General features: G+C 34.5%; 1 protein-coding gene across 3 annotated transcripts in view; it reads left to right on the top strand.

The window, feature by feature from the left end:
• The first annotated feature begins 216 nt into the window (after positions 1-216).
• Positions 217-23,055, top strand: part of LOC127176302 (transcription factor COE3) — a 139,534-nt gene continuing 116,695 nt past the window's right edge. For 2 of the 3 annotated variants that reach the window (XM_051127905.1, XM_051127906.1), the window contains exons 1-4: positions 217-923; positions 15,684-15,840; positions 21,310-21,373; positions 22,325-22,380. In XM_051127905.1, coding sequence (XP_050983862.1) covers positions 790-923; positions 15,684-15,840; positions 21,310-21,373; positions 22,325-22,380 — 411 coding nt within the window. In that variant the 5' untranslated portion in view covers positions 217-789. The remainder of the gene's footprint in view (positions 924-15,683; positions 15,841-21,309; positions 21,374-22,324; positions 22,381-23,055) is intronic. The other variant, XM_051127907.1, reaches the window with a different exon arrangement.

Raw genomic sequence — 23,055 nt, forward strand, 5'->3', positions numbered from 1 at the left:
AGCATGAGAGCACTTCCACTGCCAGAGCGCTCAGTCCGTCTAACATCAGCTGAGTTTTTGCGGCGAATTTTGAAAATGACGCAAGGGATGACCGCGACCAATCAGAGCTCAGAACGGAGATTGACATGTAAATGACTTCGCCTTTTAAGGGCAAGTCTCCGCCCTCGTCAAGTCCACGCTTGTCCCCCCCGAGAGCGCTGGAGCCGCGGAACCCGAGAGAAGGTGCGCTCCGCTGGGACAGAGGAGGCATAAAGAGACGGGGAGGGAGGGAATGAGATTTCTTGCTACCCAATCCCTCTTTTCCCCAGGGACAGCAAGCCTTCCCTGGTCCATCCCTCCCTCTTGTTTGGTAATCATTTCATTTTACTCCTTTTTGAAGCAGTCGCCCGTTTTATCCCACTTTTCATTTCACAATCCCGTGCGCGTCTGTTCGCCTTCTTCTTCAGAGCAAGTTCGCGTTCTCCCCTCTTTCTCCCCGCGACGAGAAGGTCTGCTTGATCCCGGCTGATCGTTTCCTTTGAGATGCTCCACAGCTCTTGCCTTCTCTCCACCCTCTTTTAACTAGAGACCGGTTAATCTTGAGTGAACTGAACTTGGGTTTGGAATCTAAAAGAAAGAGGAACACCCAAAGGGATACGGCAGCGCGTCTTTGGATAAGGACCTCTTTCCCCTTGTTGCACTTTGGGGAAGATTTTTTCCCTTTCAGTTGGTTTTTGTTAATCCAGGTGGTGCAGGAGGATTATTCCACTCGAGCTGGTGTAGAGAGACATCCCCCAGAAGGCTATTTTCATGTTCTCCATCCAGGACGGTCTCCCACGGGGAGCCTTGACCATGAAAGAAGAGCCCCTTACGAGTGGCATGACGCCGGTGCGCTCTTGGATGCAGAGCGCGGGGATACTGGATGCCAACACAGCTGCGCAAAGGTAAACATCACCAACAAGCTCCAAGTTGTTCATATTCCAAGTAGTTGGGTGCGTGAAACGGAGCGTCCGACGCGCGTTACAGAGGAAGCGCATGGCCACAGTTAGAAGTGTTTCGAAATCAGTTGTTTTGAATCGAGAAGCGCTCGTACAGGGAACGTCGCACATAACACGCTCGTTCTAAGTCAGTTTGTCAGCTGGTATTTAGTTGTAGAAACTGATGGCGCGTCGCAACGCGCTGTAGAAAAAGCTGATCGCGCCGCTCCAGAAAGGCGTACTCTGGTTACGCTGCCTGTCACACATGACAAAACACTGTTCTACCTGATTTCTCTGTGATTGAAAAAGAGCTGGACATCGTTCAGATTGTCTTGTGTAGGAATGTCCCGCACATGCCATTTTATTTACCCTGATAATATTGCTATTTAAAAATCGCACTCGTCTAACGATCTTTCACGTGCATCGCAGGCACAGAGAGGTCTAGTGAGAATCAATGACGAGCGTGTGTTTATAGTTTTATGTTTGTAACTAAAATATGCAATGCATTGAGCGCTTTTGAAATTTCCTCTAAGTGATTCAAAATCATCGTAAATCATTTAATCTGATTTATCTCATTTGAGTGATGTTAAAAAAATGCTCGAAGTGCTCAAAGTGGAGTTTGTGAGATTATTGCGCTGTCACAGACAAAACTATTAGGCCTGTTTTTAAAAACGGAAAAAAGTCAAACCGACGTCTCTCTCTTCCACTAGTGTAATGCGTACAAAATCATCCATTTGCGCTTGAAACAAAGTTTTTAGACAGGCAGTTCCTCCGCATTTACTCTCCCCTGGGTTCCTAGAATGATGTTGAAACGCTGAAGAAATGTATGCTGCTCTGTCTCACCCTTCAAAGAGAGACCTGGGATTTTAAGAAACGGGTGTAGGTTACACTCAAGTTGACTTGCAGAAGTTTTACGCAGGAAGACAAAAATTAGTCTGAGCAGTTAATTCCCCTAAAACAGCTCCAAAATATTATACAGGCCGTGATGTCATGTTATAATTGTTATAAAAATATAGAAGCAGAGAAAAACGGAGAGGGGAGAACAGGGAGCATCACACAATTTTTTAAAACTGAATTGCATATTAGTGGAATAATAAGCAAGGGACTATTTTTTAAAGAAAATACACGTGTGTTTTAAGGCTAAAATGTCCTTTTTTTGTAACTTTAGAAACGCACAGAAAGAACGGACGAGAACTTAAGGAATATTAGATTTGCTAATTACTGTATTTGATTATTTTTGGGGGATATTTGAGATGAATTAAAAACTTTATGTATTTATTTATTAAAGAAATTGAATGCACTGCATTAGGCATAGCCAAACGTGTGGTCTAAAATAAATTAATAAATAATTGCGATTTTATTTTTATATGTAGCCTGCACTAAAGTGAGCAAAACGCACTTAATGAGACGGGTTATTTTCTGCTAGTGTGTGAAAAAGGATGCATGCTGAAATCAAAACGTCTTGAGGACATAAGCTTGCGAGGCGTTTTTTAATGTACAAATAATTTTACACTTCATTAAAACATGCACAGAGAGAGATCTGCTGCGTTTACATGTTTTCGTGATTTCCTTTAAATACATTCAGAGATAATCCCCGCGGTTTATTAATATTGCATATTGTGTAGGCTGGATAAAGGAGATGTTTCAAACTTACAGCGGAGGTCAGCTGCCATGTGCAAGTAGCTGAAATCACCTGCCCATCCGCAGCCTTTCATATCGCTAACATGGAAAAGTCGCAGATGTTTTACTGTGATATTAATTTGAAGCAAAAATGCAAAGTCTTTGGACATCTAATTACCCTACATCAGATAAAAACTCACATCCTGAATTATTGATTTGGTGGAGAAAAAAAGTCGCGTTGCATATAAGTTGCACTGCATAGTGCATACGAAAAAAAGTCCCTAGCATATAAGCAATATGACAAGAAGAACATGTATTTATTTAATTATTTTTTTTTTTTAAAAATCGCTCAAAATATAACGCGCGTTTCATAATCATTTCTCATGCAGAAAGTTATAAATGGAGTGTAATAAAGAGCACTGATTTTTTTTATCAAATAGCAGCGCTGCAGAAAAAGTCATTTGTAAAACAGGTTCCCTCATAATAAATAATTTGCTCTAGCCAATTATGAACCTCATACACAACACAAAATTCTCCCGCGCTCCACACAAACTGTCACGATGCCATCTTAAACTAAGACTAAAATATTAAAAAGCCGACTTGATTATAAAGCTTTACTTATTTAATTGAATGCCCAACAAGTAGTTATTAAAAACATTACTTAGTATTTTGCGTTTCGGTATGTTACACACGAATGATTTAGTTAACCGTCAGGCAAAACACATGCACATCTTTCTGCTACTTTATCTCCTCTTCCTCAGTTTTTTGCTCTCTCTTTTACACTCGTTTTAATTCATAGTGCATTTTCAACAAATTTTGATCTCAAATATTTACTGATAACAGGATATCGATTTTATGGGTAGGGGTGCAGTAAAGGATGTTCTCTTAAGAGACAGCAAAGTGAGTGAATCTGGCCTAAAGAAGCAAATGTAAGAGCTTAATTTGATTTGAAACTTTGTGATCCTGTAAATAATACCATGTGTTGGCTATAGTGGTGATAGGTAGGTGTCTCAGGGTGAGCCTGGTGGAAAGTGCAATCTTTTTCTAGATTCCTCAATCATGAAAATCATTATCCGGACACATGCGTGGAATTTTAGCTGTGTGGAAATTCCGTTTTGTGCATGATCCCATACATTATCTTAATATAGCTAATCACAGTTTGCGTTTTTATTTAGTTTAAACTTGTTTGCATTCCTACACAAACTGGATTGATGTTGACGGAGTTGGCTGAACAGGTTTGTGATGCTCAGGCAGCTCGGGGGTACGTTTGTGGGGTCCATCTCCCCCCGAGCATTTCTCTCTCTCTCTCTGTCTTTCGTTCTCTCCGGGCCTAGGGGTGAGTGAGAGGGCCGCACAGCTGGGGAACAGATTTCGATTGACCCTTTCACCGATTCCGTACCCCTACACTGTAAAACCTGGCAAAGTGAATTATGTCGCCTCTGTTTTGTCCACTGGGGGGGTGGGTGGAGAAGAAGGGGGGTCAAACTAATGAAGTCCAGACCCCCAGGCTTTGGTTAAAAAAAAAACTCTCCAAACCATCCCAAAATCCCTTGCGTGCAATGGCGCGACACATTCTATTTTTAAACGTTGCAAATCCAACCAAATATGCAACGTTGACATGCACGAAAGTGCAAGTTTAAAACATTCCCCCATTCGTAAATACACTAAAACACTCACCGTATCACAAACCACACCAGATTTATAGGTTCCCGTTCTGTTCTGTCTCAGTTGACGCCTGCATGCTGGAATGTAACATAGAGAAACAAGTGTTTTAGAAACAGCTGCCTCATAACATGCTAGCGATTAGCGGCCGGCTGCAGGGCCACCTCGGTAATGACCCCATTAGAAACGTACAGGTGACCAGCTAATGATTTCAGCTGTAGGCCACTAACGATTTTAGACTGTAAGTTTTTTAGGACAGAGCGTGAGCGAGAGAAAGGAACGAGTGCTGTAATTTGTAGTGTGTGTGTGCAGGTCTGGCAGGTGCAGTCGGGGCTAAACCTACAGCAAACATGCACAAGTGCAATACTAATAAAACACACACAGACGCCACAGTGCAGGGGCAGCACTTCACACACATACAGCTCAGCTGAGGAGAGACATGTGACCAGTGCATTGATTCAGGCATCCAGAGATCAGTTACAATGAGGCCGTGACTAATTTTCACTCTCTTATGATGGAAAGACTAACACGTATATTGCATTTTGCATTTAAGAATGCAATAATTAGGATGTGAGCAATGTAAAAACCTGTTTTCTCCACTTGATGCACTTAGACAGGCAGCTCTATTCTGTGTCACATGTTCAATTAGAGTGTCCTAATCGCATGAAACATTTGCCTGTAATTTAGCCGTCCAGCTTCAGGAAATAACTTCTCACTGTGCAATGGTTTACTTGTCTCGGTGCAATTACGAACAAATTAGAAATTAGCTGGAAGCGTTTAGCACTGGCTGGTTATAAGCTGTTACGATTAAAGAAGAAGCGTGTTATGTTTCCAACATGTTGCAGTCTGACAATGCCGTCAGCTGTTTAAATTTGTTTTGTGTGTGTGTGTGTGTGTGTGTGTGTGTGTGTTAATCTTTATTGTTAGTGCTTTTATATTACAGTTAGCAAGTGTGAACATTGTGTTACTCTCTGCGTCCAACAATTATAATGAAACTATATGAAACTTGCTTGCTATATCAGTCGCTTGTTAAAACTAAATCTTATCAGCAACCTGATAAAACCTATATCATATGATACACATGTAGAACATTACTTTGCATTAAAAAAGTGTCCTTGTTTTGTCACAGCTGTGGAGCGTTCCACACTGACATCCACATAGCCAACGACAGCGAGCGATAAACAAACGGGACTAAATTTGATTAGATGTCTAATCTGTGAGTGAGCCGCGAGTCTATTGACTCAGATCCTCTCGCGCTGAGAGTCTCAATCAGTGAGCAATGATGGCACATCAACCCCCTCTGACTACACGGGCCATTCAGCAGAGCACCTACTTTTTGAAATTTGATACGAGATGTTCAACTAAATTTTGAAGGCAAAAGTAATGTTTTGTGTGTGGTAAAGAGTGTGTCTTTACTGTGGCTTATTTTTTTTAGTGAAAATTTTGGTTTTGTTCAGTGTGTTTGTTTTGAAGCATGTTTAATTGGCGTTATTTAAACCTTGTATTTCAATTTAGATTGAGATTATTCTAAATGATTGATAAAATATCAAAATGTGACCCTGGACCACAAAACCAACAATACATTGTATGGGTCAAAATAATCAACTTTTCTTTTATGCCAAAAATCATTAGGATACTAAGTAATATTAATGTTCAATAAAGATAAAATTCGTACCGTAAATATATCCAGACTTAATTTTTGATTAGTAATTTGCATTACTAAGAACTTAATTTAGACAACTTTAAAGGCGATTTTCTCAGTATTTTGTTTTTTTTGTTCTATTTTTTGCACCCTCTTAGTCCATACTTTCAATTATTTATTAACGTATTTATAAGTTTCTTATTTATTCAGCTTTCAGATGATGTATAAATCTCAATTTCAAAAAATTGATCCTTGTGACTGGTTTTGTGGGCTAGGGTTGCAAATTATTAAATGGGTGATTAATGTATCTGGGCTTTTTATAAGTTTAGATTTTTCATATTATACAAAACCAAGCATGTGATGGGTATGTAGAAAAAAAGGAGAAAAGTACAGGAAAACATTATACATCTTAATCATTTGTTTAGTTTTTTATTGCTTTTAAGTTTTTACTTTTATATACTGTACGTTTAGATGCATTTTAATATTATTTTTAATCGAAGTTGAGTTTTTAATTAATTTTATTATTGTTTTTGTAAAGTCAAATATTAATATAATACACAAATATAATAATTAGAAAAATAAATATTTTACATTTTTAACACTTAACATTTTTAAGTTTTTAATGCGTTATTTTTCGCTACAGCAAAATAAGCCATTTTTTCAGAGTTGAAAGTTGTGTACAAACCACGTTTTCATTTCATTGTGTTTTTTACTTCAGTACCATTACATATGTAAATTTCTATAAAAATACATAATTTGGAGTTTATACATATGAATACATATTGCAAAAAAATAGCTCGGTGTATTTGCGGCAATAGCCAACAATACATTGTATGGGTCAAAATGATACATTTTTCTTTTATGTAAAAAATCATTACATTAAGTAAGAATATTTTGTAAACTTCCTACCGTAAATATATCAAAACTTAGTTTTTGATTAGTAGTATGCATTTTGGACAACTTTAAAGGCAATTTTCTCAATATTTAGATTTTTTGCACCCTCAGATTCCAGATTCAATGGAAAGATTATTCATCTTTGTATACATGTGGTCCAGGGTCACATATACATATATAATTTTTTTAAGTAAAAATTTTAAGTCTTTTTCTTTAATAATTCATGCATCAGAGTTAAAGGGAAAAATAAATAATTTTGAGATTTTATATATATTTTTGAGATTTTATGTATATTTAAAAACAGTTAACATATATATTTGGTTTTTTTTAAGTAAAATGAAACATTGATTTATTTTTTTCTGTAAGAATTCATGCAGCAGAGGTTAAGGGAACACAGTCAGGATCAGAGAGGCATGTAAAGACACTGTCTACTTTCAGATATCTATAAAAGTGTTAGTATGTGTAAATGTGTGTGTGTTTGTGTGTGTGTGTGTGTGTGTGTGTGAATAAAGCGGCGAGCAGGCGGTGGCAGTGATGCAGGCAGCTGGTGATGTATGTGCCAGCTTATCGCTGGGAGACGTGACAGACAGGCCGTTTGTGTTTGTGTGGCAATAGAAATCATGGAGAAATGACAGGCCTTTCTTTATGCAAAGATCCTCTCCGACACGTTCGCTTTGACTTACGGCCACCCGTTACTGTGCAGCGGTGACAAATGCCTCTATTACTCTCTGCACTCCGTCATTCCGGGAAGGTTTTCCTATGATTCCACGTCGTAACGCCCAATTAGCGATAAAGAAACAAAGATGCCTGCTATCCATAAACGCAATCAGCACATCTGGCGCAGCGCTTTTACCTCAGATAACAACCATGTAAAATACACATTTTTATACTTTAGGGGGATCTAACTGCTCGTTTTGACAATTTACAACGCACAAGGCTTGTGTCGAACAATTAAATCACCGCACACTTGAGTCGAGAGAGAACGAGAGCTACAGAGATGACAGGCCAAAAAACAGACCCGGTTTGACCACAAGTGGGATTTGGGTTTCAAAACAACCTCCTCGTCTCTCTCTCTTCCTCTTCTCGTTGTGTTTCTGCTCTCCACTAATCCCAATATGCTGCCCGTGCTCCTACAGCGCTTTAGTCCTCAACTCATTAAATCTTATTACACAGCTAATAAGCGCTAACCAAACATACCGCTGCCATGCTGACTGCCCGCCGCCACCCCCAACACCGCACGGCACACACACACTCGTAAGCGTGAGCAAATGTATGCCACAGTAATTGTATCTTTGCATAAATTACTCCCCACGTAAACATAGAGTATGTGCATATCTTAGCATCCACCGTCTTCGAAATACTCCGACCCTGATGAGCACACTAAGGCTAAGCTCTCCCCTCCTCTTCTCTCATTTGGCCATTTATTAGACTAAAGGTCAAATTAAATATGATTCCCTTATGTTGGTTAATTTCGACAATGATCTCTGATGAAGGCCTCTTGGTTTATCGACCAGATCTCAGCCTCATACCATCCTGTAACCTTTCTTTTTTTTTTCAACGAGGCAAACTGTCGGCGCGGATGCTACAAACGAGAACAAGAAATTCTCCAAAAAGTGGAAATGAGGAAGGACGAGCGTAAGGGAGAGAGAACGAGATTTACATTTACTTGTTGGATCAGCACGTTGGCTCCCAGCCAGGGCAGAGATGATTTTTCCGCGTCACATTTGTATAAACAGAGCGCTGCTGTACGGCTCATTAGTTCGATAGTGAGAGAGAGAGACGAGCTGTAGTTAAAGACTTCCCTCTGTCACAGTCCATCACAGGCGTGATTAATGTCACAGAGATGTGGGGCTCGGTCCGTGATGCCACCCATATGCCACACACACACGCTACCTGTGTCATATATCTTTGTTTCGCAGGCATTTTAACAGACAGCTCACGGAAAAGTGGTTAGGATAGGGGTTAATACAGTTAATACAAAATCATACACTAATGTTTTTGAAGAAAATCAATGCTTTTATTCAGCAAGGATGCATTCAAGTGATAACAACTTTCTGTTCATCAGAGAATACTGAAAAAATGTGTGTGTGTATATATATATATATATATATATATATACCAGTCATAAGTAGCACGAGTATATTTAGCCAAATATACATTGTATGGGTCAAAATTATCGATTTTTCTGTTATGCCCAAAATTATTAGGATATTATGTAAAGATCATGTTCCATGAAGATATTTTGTAAATTTCCTACCGTAAATATATCAAAACTTAATTTTTGATTAGTAATATGCATTGCTAAGAACTTCATTTGGACAACTTTAAAGGTGATTTTCTCAATATTTCGATTTTTTTTTTTGCACCCGCAGATTTTAATAGTTGTATCTCAGCCAAATATTGTCCTATCCTAACAAATCATACATCAATGGAAAGTTTATTTGTTCAGATTTCAGCTGATGTATACGTCTCAATTTACAAAAATTGACCCTTACGACTGGTTTTGTGGTCCAGAGTCACATATAATGTTAGAAAAGGTTTCTATTTCAAATAAATGTTGTTATTTTGAACTTCTGTTCATTAGAGGATACTAAAATAAATATATATGTCATGGTTTCCGCAAATATATTAAGCAGCACAACTGTTTTCAACATTGATAATAATGGGAAATGTTACCTTGAACACCAGATCAGCATTTTAAAATGATTTTCGAAAGATCATGTAACTAAAGGCTGGAGAGATGATGCTGAAAATTCAGCTTTGCGTCACAGGAATAAATTATATTTTAAAATATTAAAATAGAAACAGTTTTAATTATAATAATTCTCAGTTTTTGCTGTTTTGTAAACAAAATAGTAGGCGTTAGAGAATGCTTTTGAGAAAAAAAATTGCACCTACCGACTCCCGACAACTTTTTTGTACATCGAAGATATTATTCAAAATCAGAGCCTGTTCATTTTCTTTATTCTCATTGACTTAATTTTGTATGTTGCAGAGACTCTCATGATTAAACTGTATTAATAATAATAGTAATTTTGTGTTGAATTAATCTTAATCTTATCCTTTCTAGTTAATTTAATATGGTCTCCTAATAAATAAAAAAGTAAAATAAAATAAAATAAAATAAATAAAAATAAATAAAATTGTTTTATAGTATTTTTCATCAATGTGTTAAATAAAATATAATAAAACACATTTAAATAGACATTTGGCAGGAGTGAACCACTACAGTGTGGATACCAGTTGGAAAATCCAAGTAGTGTATGTGAAAATTAATTATATTTTATAGCTAGGATTTGTCAGAGCTCAAAGTAATATGACATTTTTCATGCAGGACTTGCATGTCATCAAATTTTATTTAGCATCAGCTAAGAAGTCATGCAATATAAACCTGATACTTCCATGTTAAGTATGCATCTTTTACCTACTTTATCAGCCTATCTAAAAGATTTTGTCTTTTTTTGAAGACTAAATATTGTGTTTTACTGAAACGTCACATTATGCGTAATAATGCACTGTAAATAACATATTTGCAATGTTTTCTGTGAAATTTCTGTGATCATTTTGATCAATCATTATGTTTCACTACGTGATGGTTGTTTTATTGAGATGTACATGCGAAGGCATCGCTCACTTCTTTTTTTAACTCACACTAACTTCTCACTATCTCAGCGGATCCTGCTGTTTCCTATGTATTGGCAGTTCTTCTCCTCTGCATGTTCATTAGCAGATGATTTCAGAGTTTGAGCCTCTGTGCTTAGTATCTATTTCCCTCAAGTGTTCAGGCCCTTGAGCTGTGAGGATTTTAGCCTGGGGTTACTTTTTTCATTTAACATAATTAGACTTTGCTGTATCGCATTAAGCCTGCAGTGTGCAAAGGGCCGCAGACCGAGCCACCGACTGCCGCTGCGTAGAAAGACGGCGCTCTCGTGTTCGGAAATGTCATCATTACAAACCCTTCAGCTCCTGCTATGAGTGGTTTATTGTTAAAGCAGTTCTGTGAGACTGTATTTATTGATTCAAATAAAAGTGGAGGGTGTTTTAACATCCAGAATTGTGTCAGAACCAGGGTTGTTTCTGGCTTGCATGCTTTTTTCCCCCCTTTTATTTCTCTCCGCTCTGTGACGAGAACATGTCAAACAGTGTGTTTAACGGAGACTGTGCTGTAACCGTCCGTTAGAGACTGATTTACACAGCTCCGCTGTCTATGTGTGTGTGTTTGTCACCTCGATAGCAGTTTTTTCAATACAGAGCGAGTGAGAGCCGTCCAATCGTGCCGCTGCCTCTGACTCATAACTGCTGGAGTGGATATGGCAGCAATCAACATAATTAAAATAATAACACTAACAAGCTTTCCGAGTCGATCGTTTCCTGCGCGTAAAGATCCGTGCCTTTGCGAGAGCGTGCGGGAACGCCATCTCTCTCCCTCACCCCATCAGAAACATGACGCCTGGCTTTGTAACCGAGCTGATGGGGTAATGGAGAGGAGCTCATGATGCAATACGTGTGTGTTTAAGTGTGATACTGTTCTTTTTTTTTTCTTGCTCCCCCACAAATGTGTCATTTTGTAATTTTGTCTTCCTATGTGAAGGTGATAATTTGTGTTTACATGTGCTTGTGCATTTCATGCAGTGCAGACACAGAATTTGGGCCCAGACTGTTGATGTATCCTACTGTGTGACATGCTAAATTTAATATGAAACTATTATATATTTAAAATGTCTTGAAATTAGTTTTTTTAATTATTATATTATTTTGTAGAGAAATACAATAATAGTGATAATTAAAAAAAAAAAAGAAAAAAAATATATAAATTATTATAATAATTATTAATTACTATTAGTGTATATTACTAATATATATATATATATATATATATATATATATATATATATATATTTGTTTTTTTTATTATTACTATTATTAGGGCTGTCAAATGATTAATCGCGATTAATTGCATACAAAATAAAAGTTTGAGTTTGCCTAATATATGTGTTTACTATGTGTTACTATGTTTACTGTATGTATTATTATGTATATATAAATATAAACACGTTCATGTATATATTTACAAAATGTTTACAACTATATGTATTTATTATAATATATTATTTTATTATAATATATATATATTATAATATAATTTATATATAATTTATATTATATATAAATACAATTACTTTCTACATAAATAACAAATATCCCTTAAATATATACATTAATTTTGGTGTATTTATATATACATAATAATTTCACACAGTACACACATATATTAGGCAAACTCAAACTTTTATTTTGTATGCGATTAATCGCGATTAATCGTTTGACAGCCCTATTGTATATATATATATACATATATATATAAATGTGGCCCTGGACTACAAAACCAGTGATAAGCTTCATTTTTTTGAAATTGAGATTTATACATCATCTGATACATCATCCATTGATGTATGATTTGTTAGAATAGCACAGTATTTGGCCAAGATTAAATTATTTGAACATCTAAAGTTTGCAAAAAATATAAAATATTGAGAAAATCGCCTTTAAAGATGTCCAAATGAAGTTCTTAGCAATGCATATTACTAATCAAAAATGAAGCTTTGATATATTTACAGTGGGAAATGTACAAAATATATACATGGAACATGATCTTTGTTTAATATCCTAATGATTTTTGGCTTAAAAGAAAAATCAATCATTTTGACCCAACTTTTGCTACAAATATACACTTGCTGCTTAGGACTGGTTTTTGCGGTCCATTATATAATATATAGTATAATTCTAATCTTTAAAGCGCCATTTTTACTGTCTTCTTTTATTCGTATTGCATTTAGAGGGCATCTGTCAGACTTAGCACCGCCCTGACCAGTCAGACTGCTAAAGATCTTCACTGCGAATCAATTACTACAGATGAAGAAGATCATATTTCCCATTTACGTTGAAGTCATCCGCTTTAAAAGTGCTCCTCCCTGAGCCCCCTCCCACAGCCTCTTCTGTGAAAGCTGTTTTTGCCTTCAGTGTAGTAAGCTCAACTTCACGAATGAGATTTCACCAGGCTCGGATACAAATGAAGCATTAAGCCCTGGTAATAGTACTGGGGAGGGGTCAGGCTTTATTAATGTCCTATCAGGGGAATATCTCAACGAGCGGAGACAGAGAGCAGGCCGCTTTCCAAAACACTGGCTCCCCACCCCGAGCTCAGCAGATGAACAAATATTTATGTATGAGCATATTTTGGAGATTCAAATGCATTGCGGCCCACCTCATCAGGGTAACGAGTAAATAATGAACAGACTTAACAATGACAGCTGCAAATTATGTATGTTAACGCTACACACTTTTTCATTTAATGATTTAGGGAATTATAAATATTACGGGTCTCTTGTTTTGACTTGAAGGTGATGTCATAGTTTTATTAATTATGTGAAAAAATGTTCTCCTGTCCCGGCTTAATATGCAAAAACATACATGCAGTGCACTGGTGTTTGGGGTTCGATAAGATGTGTTTTGATGTGATTTTAAAATAAGTCTGTTATTCTTAATAAGGCTGCGTTTATTTGATCAAAAACACAGTAAAAAATATGAAATATTATTATAATTTAAAACAACTGTTTCTATGTTAATATATTTTAAAGTGTAATTTATTCCATTGATGCAAAGCTGAATTTTCAGCAGCCCTTACTCCAGTCTTCAGTGCTCAAGAAACATTTCTGATTATTATCAGTGTTGAATACAATTTTGCCACTTAATATTTTTGTAAAAAACATGATACCATTTTTGCAGTATTGAAGTGAAGTTCAAAAGAACAGCGTTTATTTGAAATATAATTTTTTGTAACTTAAATATTAAAATAAAAGAAAAGAAAAGAAAATTAAATTAAATAATAAAATTAAATTAAATTAAATAAAAAATATTACTGACCTCAGACTTTTGAACAGCCATTTGTAGGTTGATTTTATTTCAACAACAACAACAAAAAGATATAGCAACATTGACTTAACCAATAGGATGCGTTTGGGGCGGGACTAACTGTTTGGCAGCCTTGCACAACATCACATTTAAATACATAAATATTTGTTTAGAATTATATATACACTACCAGTCAAAAGTTTTTGAACAGTAACATTTTAATGTTTTTTAAAGTAGTCTCTTCTCACCAAACCTGCATTTATTTGATCCAAAGTACAGCAAAAACAGTAAATTTGAGAAATATTTTTATTATTTAAAATAACTGTTTTCTATTTGAATATATTTTAAAATGTAATTTATTCCTGTGATTTCAAAGCTAAATTTTCAGTATCATTACTCCACTCACATGATCCTTCAGAAATCATTCTAATATCCTAGAATATTTGCTTTTCAAGATTTCTTCTTTTTCTTCTTCTTCTCAATATTTAAAGCAGTTGAGTAATTTTTTTTCAGGATTCTTTGATGAATAGAAAGATCCAAAGATCAGCATATATCTGAAATAAAAAGCCATTCAAATACTTGAAATCAGTATAATTTTATTTATTTATTTATTTATTTATTTTGGGAAAGAAATTATAGAATAATACTATATATTATTTATATTTATATTAATACTTTTATTTAGCAAGGATGCTTTAAGTTGATCAATAGTGATGATAAAGACATTTATAATGTTGCATTATTTCAGATAAATGCTGTTCTCCTGAACTTTCTATTCGTCAAAGAAACTTGAAAAAATTCTACTCAGCTGTTTTCAACATAATAATAACAATAAATGTTTTTTTGAGCAGCAAGTCAGAATATTAGAATGATTTCTGACCGATCATGAGACTGAAGTGATAATGCTAAAAATTCAGCTTTGAAATCACAGGAATAAATTTCATTTTAAAACATATTCAAATAGAAAACAGTTGTTTTAAATATTAAAAATATTTAAGAATTTTACTGCTTTTACTGTGCTTTGGATAAAATAAATGCAGGCTTGGTGAGCAGAAGAGACTAAACATTAAAAATCGTACTGTTCAAAAACTTTTGACTGGTTGTAATGTGATAAAATAAAGTGCTTGACATCGGTTTCTGCTCGAGGAAAGGGATGCATGAATTACCACCCTATTAAAAATAGACCACCTGCATTTTAATCTTCCTTCCTTTACTTCAGGCCTTCATCTCTCTCTGAGGCCCTTGCGTCCACTCATCCAGGTATGGAAAGATGATCAGCGTTTGCGTCAGTGGACCCGGGCTGACGGTTTGATTGATAGCTGGACGTGTAGGGTTGGCGTGGAGGTGCGGGCCTCCTCCTCTCGAGCTGCGCGAAGCTCCTCGGTCTCTGTCAGTCCGTCGTTCGCCACGCTTTCTAATCGATGCTCAAGTGCGAGAGTCAGGATGGAGGCTTCTATTGGCTGAACCCCGGGGAGGCCCGAGCGGGTTTGACTGACAGGTCAGGGAAAGAGGAGCGCAGCAGTTGCCAAGGCGAGCCGTACCCAGTAGCGGTTGGCAGCCGCAAAGGCAGACGGTGCCTTCTGGGGTCCCCCGCTCCGCGCCAGATTCCAATTGTTGAGGTGGCAGAGCAGAGAGGGGCAGACAATAGAGTTCATGGCACACACAGGGCATGAGAAAACAAGCCAAATATCTCTCTTCTAACACCTCTCAGTTATTTCCTGTTATCTCTCTTTGTAACAGCGGTAATTTCCTGTTTGTGTTTCCTTATTCGACATGTTTTATGTGGAATATTGGAATTATTGTTGTGATTCACATGCAGGGCTTATAAAGTTAGACACTGCGGTGACTTTTCAGTGTTATGTATTTATACGCAATGTGATGTTATTTGTGAAAGTTCATGTGAAACTGACATTTCATCTTTCTGCAAGCTCATATTTTGAGTGATTATTTGGGTTACAGTACATTAATCTTTCTCTCCGTCTCTCTCTCTCTCGTAGTGGTGTGGGTTTGGCAAGAGCCCATTATGAGAAACAGCCTCCCTCGAACCTGCGCAAGTCAAACTTCTTCCACTTTGTGCTGGCCCTGTATGACCGGCAGGGACAGCCCGTCGAGATCGAGAGAACCTCCTACGTGGACTTTGTGGAAAAAGACAAAGTAAGCACTCTGTCACTAATAGACGCCGCCACACAACGCAACAGGATTTGTGATATGCTGGGGTGTTGCATATTGAACTTGGAGAACATGCTAAGAATGTACTGTATAATTGTTTTTGGATGCATTTTTAGTAAAAAAAAATGCTGTTAGAATAAAGCCTAGACATAAATCTTACACAAAATCTCACACATTAATTATAAAAAACAATATATATATATATATATATATATATACATATATTTATGTGTGTGTATATATATATAGTTAATGAGTTTGCACACTATCTATTAAAAAAAAATCCTGAACATTTCCAAACCATCTGCAACGTGCAATGTTTCATGTTGGCTTTTTTCCAGCAATGTACCTGATTGTATTTTTTGTTTTTTTGTAGGTTATGAAAGTTAAGTAAAAAAAAGTTAACAATACTTATTGATCGTACACACATTCATTATTTGAAAAACTATGATTTCCGAAAAAAAAACTCTGTTTTTAATGTTTACAGTGTTTTTGTTTATATATTTATTTATTTTACTTTCCGCAGTGTACCTTATTGTAATTTTTTTGTTAATAATACTTATTGATCATACACATATTCATTATTTGAAAAATGACACTAAATATTTCCTAAACAAAACAAAAAAAAATCCTAAACCCTCTGTTTTTAATGATTATTTATTTATTTTTTTATTTAAATTTCAGCAATGTACCTGATTGTAGTTTTGTTTGTTGTAGGTTAAAAAAGTTAAGTAAATAATAAATAAAGTTAAGTAAGTTAATAATATCTATTGATTGTATACACATTCATTTTTTGAAAAACTACACAAACTATTTCCTAAAAATATTACATCCTAAACCCTCTGCAACAGTTTATTTCATTTTTCAGTTTTTTTGTAGGTTAACAAAAGTTAAGTAAAAAAAAAAAAAAAGTATAATACTTACTGATTGTACACATATTCATTATTTGAAAAACTACACTAAATATTTCCTAATGAAAGAAAAATTCTAAACTCCTGCAACAGTTTTTTTTTATGTTTACGGAGTTTTTATTTATTTTATTTATTTTTTATTTCAGCAATGTACCTGATTGTATTTTTTTTGTATGTTAAAAAAATACTTATTGAGCGTACACACATTCATTATTTGAAAAACTACACAAAATATTTCCTAATGAAAAAAAAATTCCTAAACCCGCTGCAACAGTTTTTAATGTTTACATAGTGTGTTATTTATTTCTGTATTTGTTTAATTATTTAATTTCAGCAGTGTACCTGATTGTATTTTTTTGTAGTTAAAAATAAAATTAATAATATTTAATAATAATAACATTTTTAATGTTATATATATATAACATATAAATTTTAATATATATATATATATATATATATATGTATGTATGTATTGGAATTTATTAATATGAAAAATAAATAAATATGGTGGCCTGCACGTTGGTAGATATTCTGTATTTTTAATCTATTCTATATTAAATTATATCCTTTATTTTCTTTATGCAGTTGCATTGTGTATATGTGAGCTCTAAATTCAGGCCTTCAAACTCACATTGTCACATAGTGTTGTGATTCTCAGTAGTGGTGGTACCAAATAATACATCTAGGGGGCAACGATGAGACCACTTTTTTGTCATAAGAATTGCATTAACAATATTATATTCTTTTTTTTATTATTATTAAATTTATTATAAAATATCAAAATTTTGTAATAAAGCATGGTTGTTTGGCTCATTTGTGCCCCACATAATTTTACTCTTAGCTTATCCATTGAGTGTGATTCTCAGGATCAGCATCAAGGGAATAAATCTCGCTGTTTCCCAAAGCATTACTCTAAAAATCGCTTTTCACTGTCCTGCAAGCTCCATTCTGTAGTGTAGTCGTGTGTTTGTACCTGCTAGCCCTGCGGTGTATGTCGGAGGGTAGTCCTGCTCACCCCGCGGTGTGTGTGTCAGGGGGTTGTTCTCAGTAAAAGGTTACAGAGAACAGCTCCGCCCACGGTCATACGGGACAGGGTCCAGCTGGCACGGTCAGCGCTCTGTCCTCGCTGTCCGCTCACCTCCGCCATAACCCCCGCCCAGCACCCCCCCACACACACACACTCCTCCACTCCACCCTGGGTCGCTGCCAAGACGCTACCACTAAACTTGGCAGTGAGGAGATAGAGAAAGTCTGACGACATGTGTGGGTGTGTCGTGTTCCTGCGTCTCATTGGATTGATGTCACATCAGGGTAAAATAACTCACCTGAAACCTGGATGTGATGCTTAAATGTAAACCTCACACTTAGTCCAAAGAGTGAAAACAAACTGGGCTTACGTTTGGATGCACTGCAGTTCTTTTGCTGCCATTATTAGAAAGAAAAGAAATTGAATTGTCCTATCAAACAAACTTTCAAATGTTTAAAAATTCAATTTTTAACTGGTTTCATAGAAACACTTCTTTGGTAACTATATAGAAATTTACATTGCTTTTCAAAAGTTAGTAGTCAGTAAGATTTTTTTTTTTAATAAATTAAATAATATTAAATTAATCAAAAGTGACAAATGTTCAATGTCAGTTGAAGGAATTCCATCACAGAATCTTAAAAATATATTACATGGTTTCCCCAAAAATAATAAGCTGCACTTTTTTTTCCGACATAAAAAAGAAGTTTCATGAGCACAAAATCAGCATATTAGAATGATCTCTGAAGGATCATGTGACACTGAAGACTGAAGTAATCATGCTGAAAATGTAGCTTTGCATCACAAAAATAAATTACATTTTTAATAGTGCTGTCAAGCGATTAATCACGATTAATTGCATCCAAAATAAAACATTTTACATAATATATGTGTGTGTGTACTGTGTATTATGTATATATAAATACACACACATGCATGGATATATTTAAGAAAAATATGTTTATGTATAATATTAGTTCTATGAATAAAATATATACATGTAAATATTTTCAAAATATACTGTATGTGTGTGTATTTATATATTCGAAATATATATACACAGCACACACACATATGTATTATGTAAACAACAACTTTTATTTTGGATGCAATTAATCACAATTAATCGTGATTAATCGTTTGACAGCACTAATTTTTAAATATTTTAAGCTACTTTAAATTTTAATAATATTTCACAGTATTACTTAGGGCTATATGAAATCCATTTTATTTTTTCCCCCAAATTCCGTTTAGTTTTTTTCCAAATTCCATTTTTTCCATTTTAATTCTTCTGGATTTTTAATTTCTCTATGCTCTATTTTAATAATTAAATTACACTTTATTAATTAAAAAGCATGTCTAATTAATTGAAATCATGAACCTTAACAGCAATTTAATGTTTTGTGTAAAAATGATTGTACAACATTGGTTAAATAATAATGGTTTCTTCAAGTTAAACCAAACTTTTATTTTGACAGGTTGCTGTGAAGTAGTTTAAGTTCGTTTTTCTATATAATATGGCAAGAGTTTTTTTTAAAAGAAATGGTAAAATACTCTTGACGTGACTTTCAGAGCAGCTCTAGAGATCTAGTACTCATAGTACCCATATCTACTCTAGTACTCATATACTGAGGCAGCAAACACTAAAAGTGCCATGTGCGCTTCAGTATGTGTGTAGTAAACGAAACCGCACGTTTGCGCCATTCATTCACACGAGACATGCAGAACATTCAGGATTCGTATTTAAAATCTTTTTGTGACTTACTATTCAAAGACACTAGTCCATATCACGTTTTGCTTTAAGTGTACTGACTTACTTTTGATTTATTTATCCAAAATTTGGCAAATATCGCTAACATTCTGCGTTATATGCTAAAAAATTAGCTTTACATCACAGGAATTAATTACATTTTTAATAGCGCTGTCAAATTATTAATCACGCTTAATCACGATTAATTGCAAAATAAATGTTTTCGTGTACATGATATATGTGTGTACTGTGTGTATTTATTATGTATATAAAAATACACACACATGCATGGATATATTTAAGAAAAATGTTATGTTTGTATAATAAATATATTTAGATATAATATTAATTATATTAATAAAAATATATACATATAAATATTTAACAAATGTATACTGTATGTGTGTGTATTTATGTACACATAATAAATATACACAGCACATAGATTTATTATGTAAACAAAATATTTTATTTTGGATGTGATTAATTGCGATTAATCACCTGACAGCACTAATGTTTAATTATTTTAAGCTACTTTAAATTGTAATAATATTCATATTTAAAATCGTTTTACGACTTCAAAGACGCTAGTCCATATCTCGTTTTGGTTTATGTGTACTGACTTACTTTTGATTTATTCATCCAAATTTCGCTGACATTCTGCGTTATATGCTAAAAATTAGCTTTACGTCACAGAAATTAATTACATTTTTAATAGCGCTGTCAAATGATTAATTGCGCTTAATCACGATTAATTGCAAAATAAATGCTTTTTTTACATTATATATATATGTACTGTGTGTATTTATTATGTATATAAAATACACACACATGCATGGATATATTTAAGAAAAATGTTATGTTTGTATAATAAATATAATATTAATTATATGAATAAAAATATGTACATATAAATATTTAACAAATGTATACTGTATGTGTGTGTATTTATATACACATAATAAATATACACAGCACACATACGTTTATTATGTAAACAAAATCTTTTATTTTGGATGTGATTAATTGTGATTAATCACTTGACAGCACTAATGTTTAATTATTTTAAGCTACTTTAAACTGTAATAATATTCATATTTAAAATCGTTTTGCGACTTCATATTCAAAGACACTACACTGTAAAAAACAAAAAACACAATTTGTTGAGTCAGCTTAAAATAATTTGTTACCCTGCTGCCTTAAATGTTTAAGTTCAGTCAACTTAAATAAGTTTAGTCAACTTGAAATGTTAAGTTGTACTAAGTAACAACTTACATATTTGTGTTTGTTAAACTTAAAAGCTGGGTAACCCAGCTGCCTTAAAATTTTAAGTTGAATCAACTCAAATATCTAAGTTGTCCTTAGTATAACTTAACATTTCAAGTTGAATAAACTTTTTTTGAGTTGACTGAACTTAAAATTTTAAGGCAGCCAGGTAACAAATTATTTTAAGTTGACTCAACAAATAGTTTTTTACAGCGTAGTCCATATCGCGTTTTGGTTTAAGTGCACTGACTTACTTTTGATTTATTCATCCAAAATCTGGCAAATTCCACCGACATTCCGCATTATACAGTAAATTCCATTTTTAAGTCTGGACCCCGCGATTCAGTCTGCGTTTTCCGCTTTGCGGAAATCATAGGGCCCTAATTACAGTTTCATCTGAAAGTTAACATGATGAGATTACCTGTCCTGATGGTCAGTGTTTTAATAAACAGCTTCTTTTTTCATTCTCATTAATTGTCCTACTTGTTTGTTCATTTTTTTAGGAATACAATGGCGAGAAGACCAACAATGGCATCCACTACAGGTTACAGCTTCTCTACAGCAACGGTGAGACCCGTACTCCTCCCGCAAACCCTTTCCATATCCCATCAATAACAAAGACATATTGCGAGGCAGAGCGGGGCCAACTGTAAACGATATGTAACCACAATCATGCAACATGTCTCATCACATCTGGGAGAGTATTTGAGAGCTCCATCTGTTTATCCTGAGAGGAGTTCATGCTGTTGAACACATTTGCCACCCTTTCACAGTTTACGCTCATGTCTAATGTCATTCCACGCTACTCACCCACACAGACACGCTAAACAAGGCCTCATCTGAGCTCTTAGTTCTCAGTAAAGTACACACAGACTGGCTACATTAAGAGCAGGTACGATGTTACGCTTGTCAATATTAGCGATTTTCAATTGTTTATATATAAATTGTTTATACACAAAATAGTTAAAAATGCCAAAGTCTCAGTTCTCTTCTCATGCTCTAATGATAACAGCTAGTGGTGAGTGATTTGTCTGTAGATGTGGATTCTCTGTCATCCAGCAGACAGCAGGGCAGCAGGAAAGCGAGCTCTCACACTTTAAGGCGGGAAAATCATAAATAATAGAAAAACTCCGAAGCTGAGGCGAGTTTGTTTTTGCTAAGAAGCGTTAGCGGAATAGCTCAGTCAGCATGACAAGCATAACAGAATGCGCATAAACGTACTGTAGGGAAAACAATAATAAAACAAATTAATTTCCAAGACTTTCCATAAGAAATGAGTCCCTTTATGTAGACTTTTCAAAACAATTGGGCTTTGCGTTTGGGACTGGCTTTCTGTTCCGTTTGCTCAAAGAGCCTTTTAATTTGAACGCACACTTGATTCTACAAGTATTTGTGTTGAAATATGGCACATTAGATTTTTTATTATGCAGCCGAGCAGGATTTTATTATACGCAAAGCGTGAGAGAACATTTTTGTTTTGTTTGTCTAATACGTATTTATTCCATTTTAAATCTCCAGGTATCAGGACAGAACAGGATCTGTATGTTCGATTAATAGACTCCATGACTAAACAGGTGAGTACGGTTTGAGTTTGTTTTCACTGAAAATCTAAAGTGTATAAACTCGAATTAATTAGCAAATTAATAGTTAATACAGTTTTATACATCTACAATAGTATATCTACACTATGAGTATGTAGAGCAATACAAATCTCAACTGCTTGATTGTTATATTGTCAAAAATGTAAACTTCATTATTGCCTAACAATGTATTAGTATTTGTATATATTTATTTTGTCACAAAATTTACATTTTTTAAAATGTTTAATTAACAAATTAAATAACAAATTAATAATTAATAAAGTTTTATGCACCTACTAAAGTATACCTACACTAGAAATGTACACAGCATTACAAATCTCAACTGCTTGTTTGTTATATTGTTATATAACACATTTTTATTTATTATTTTTACATTTAAATTTTTTTGTATTAACAATTTTTTTAACAGATTAACAAATTAATAATTAATAAAGTTTTATAATCCTACTATGGTATATCTATACTGTAAATATGTAAAGCATTAGATTTTTACATTTTTACATTTTTAATTAACAGAATTTTAACAATTTAATTTACAAATTAATAATTAATAGTGTTTCCTACACCTACTGTAGTACGTCTATACTTTAAGTATATACAGCATTACAAATTTCAAATGCTTGATTGTTATAATGTCAAAAATGTAAA

This window comes from Labeo rohita, chromosome 14 (assembly GCF_022985175.1).
Source record: "Labeo rohita strain BAU-BD-2019 chromosome 14, IGBB_LRoh.1.0, whole genome shotgun sequence".
Lineage (NCBI taxonomy): Eukaryota > Metazoa > Chordata > Actinopteri > Cypriniformes > Cyprinidae > Labeo > Labeo rohita.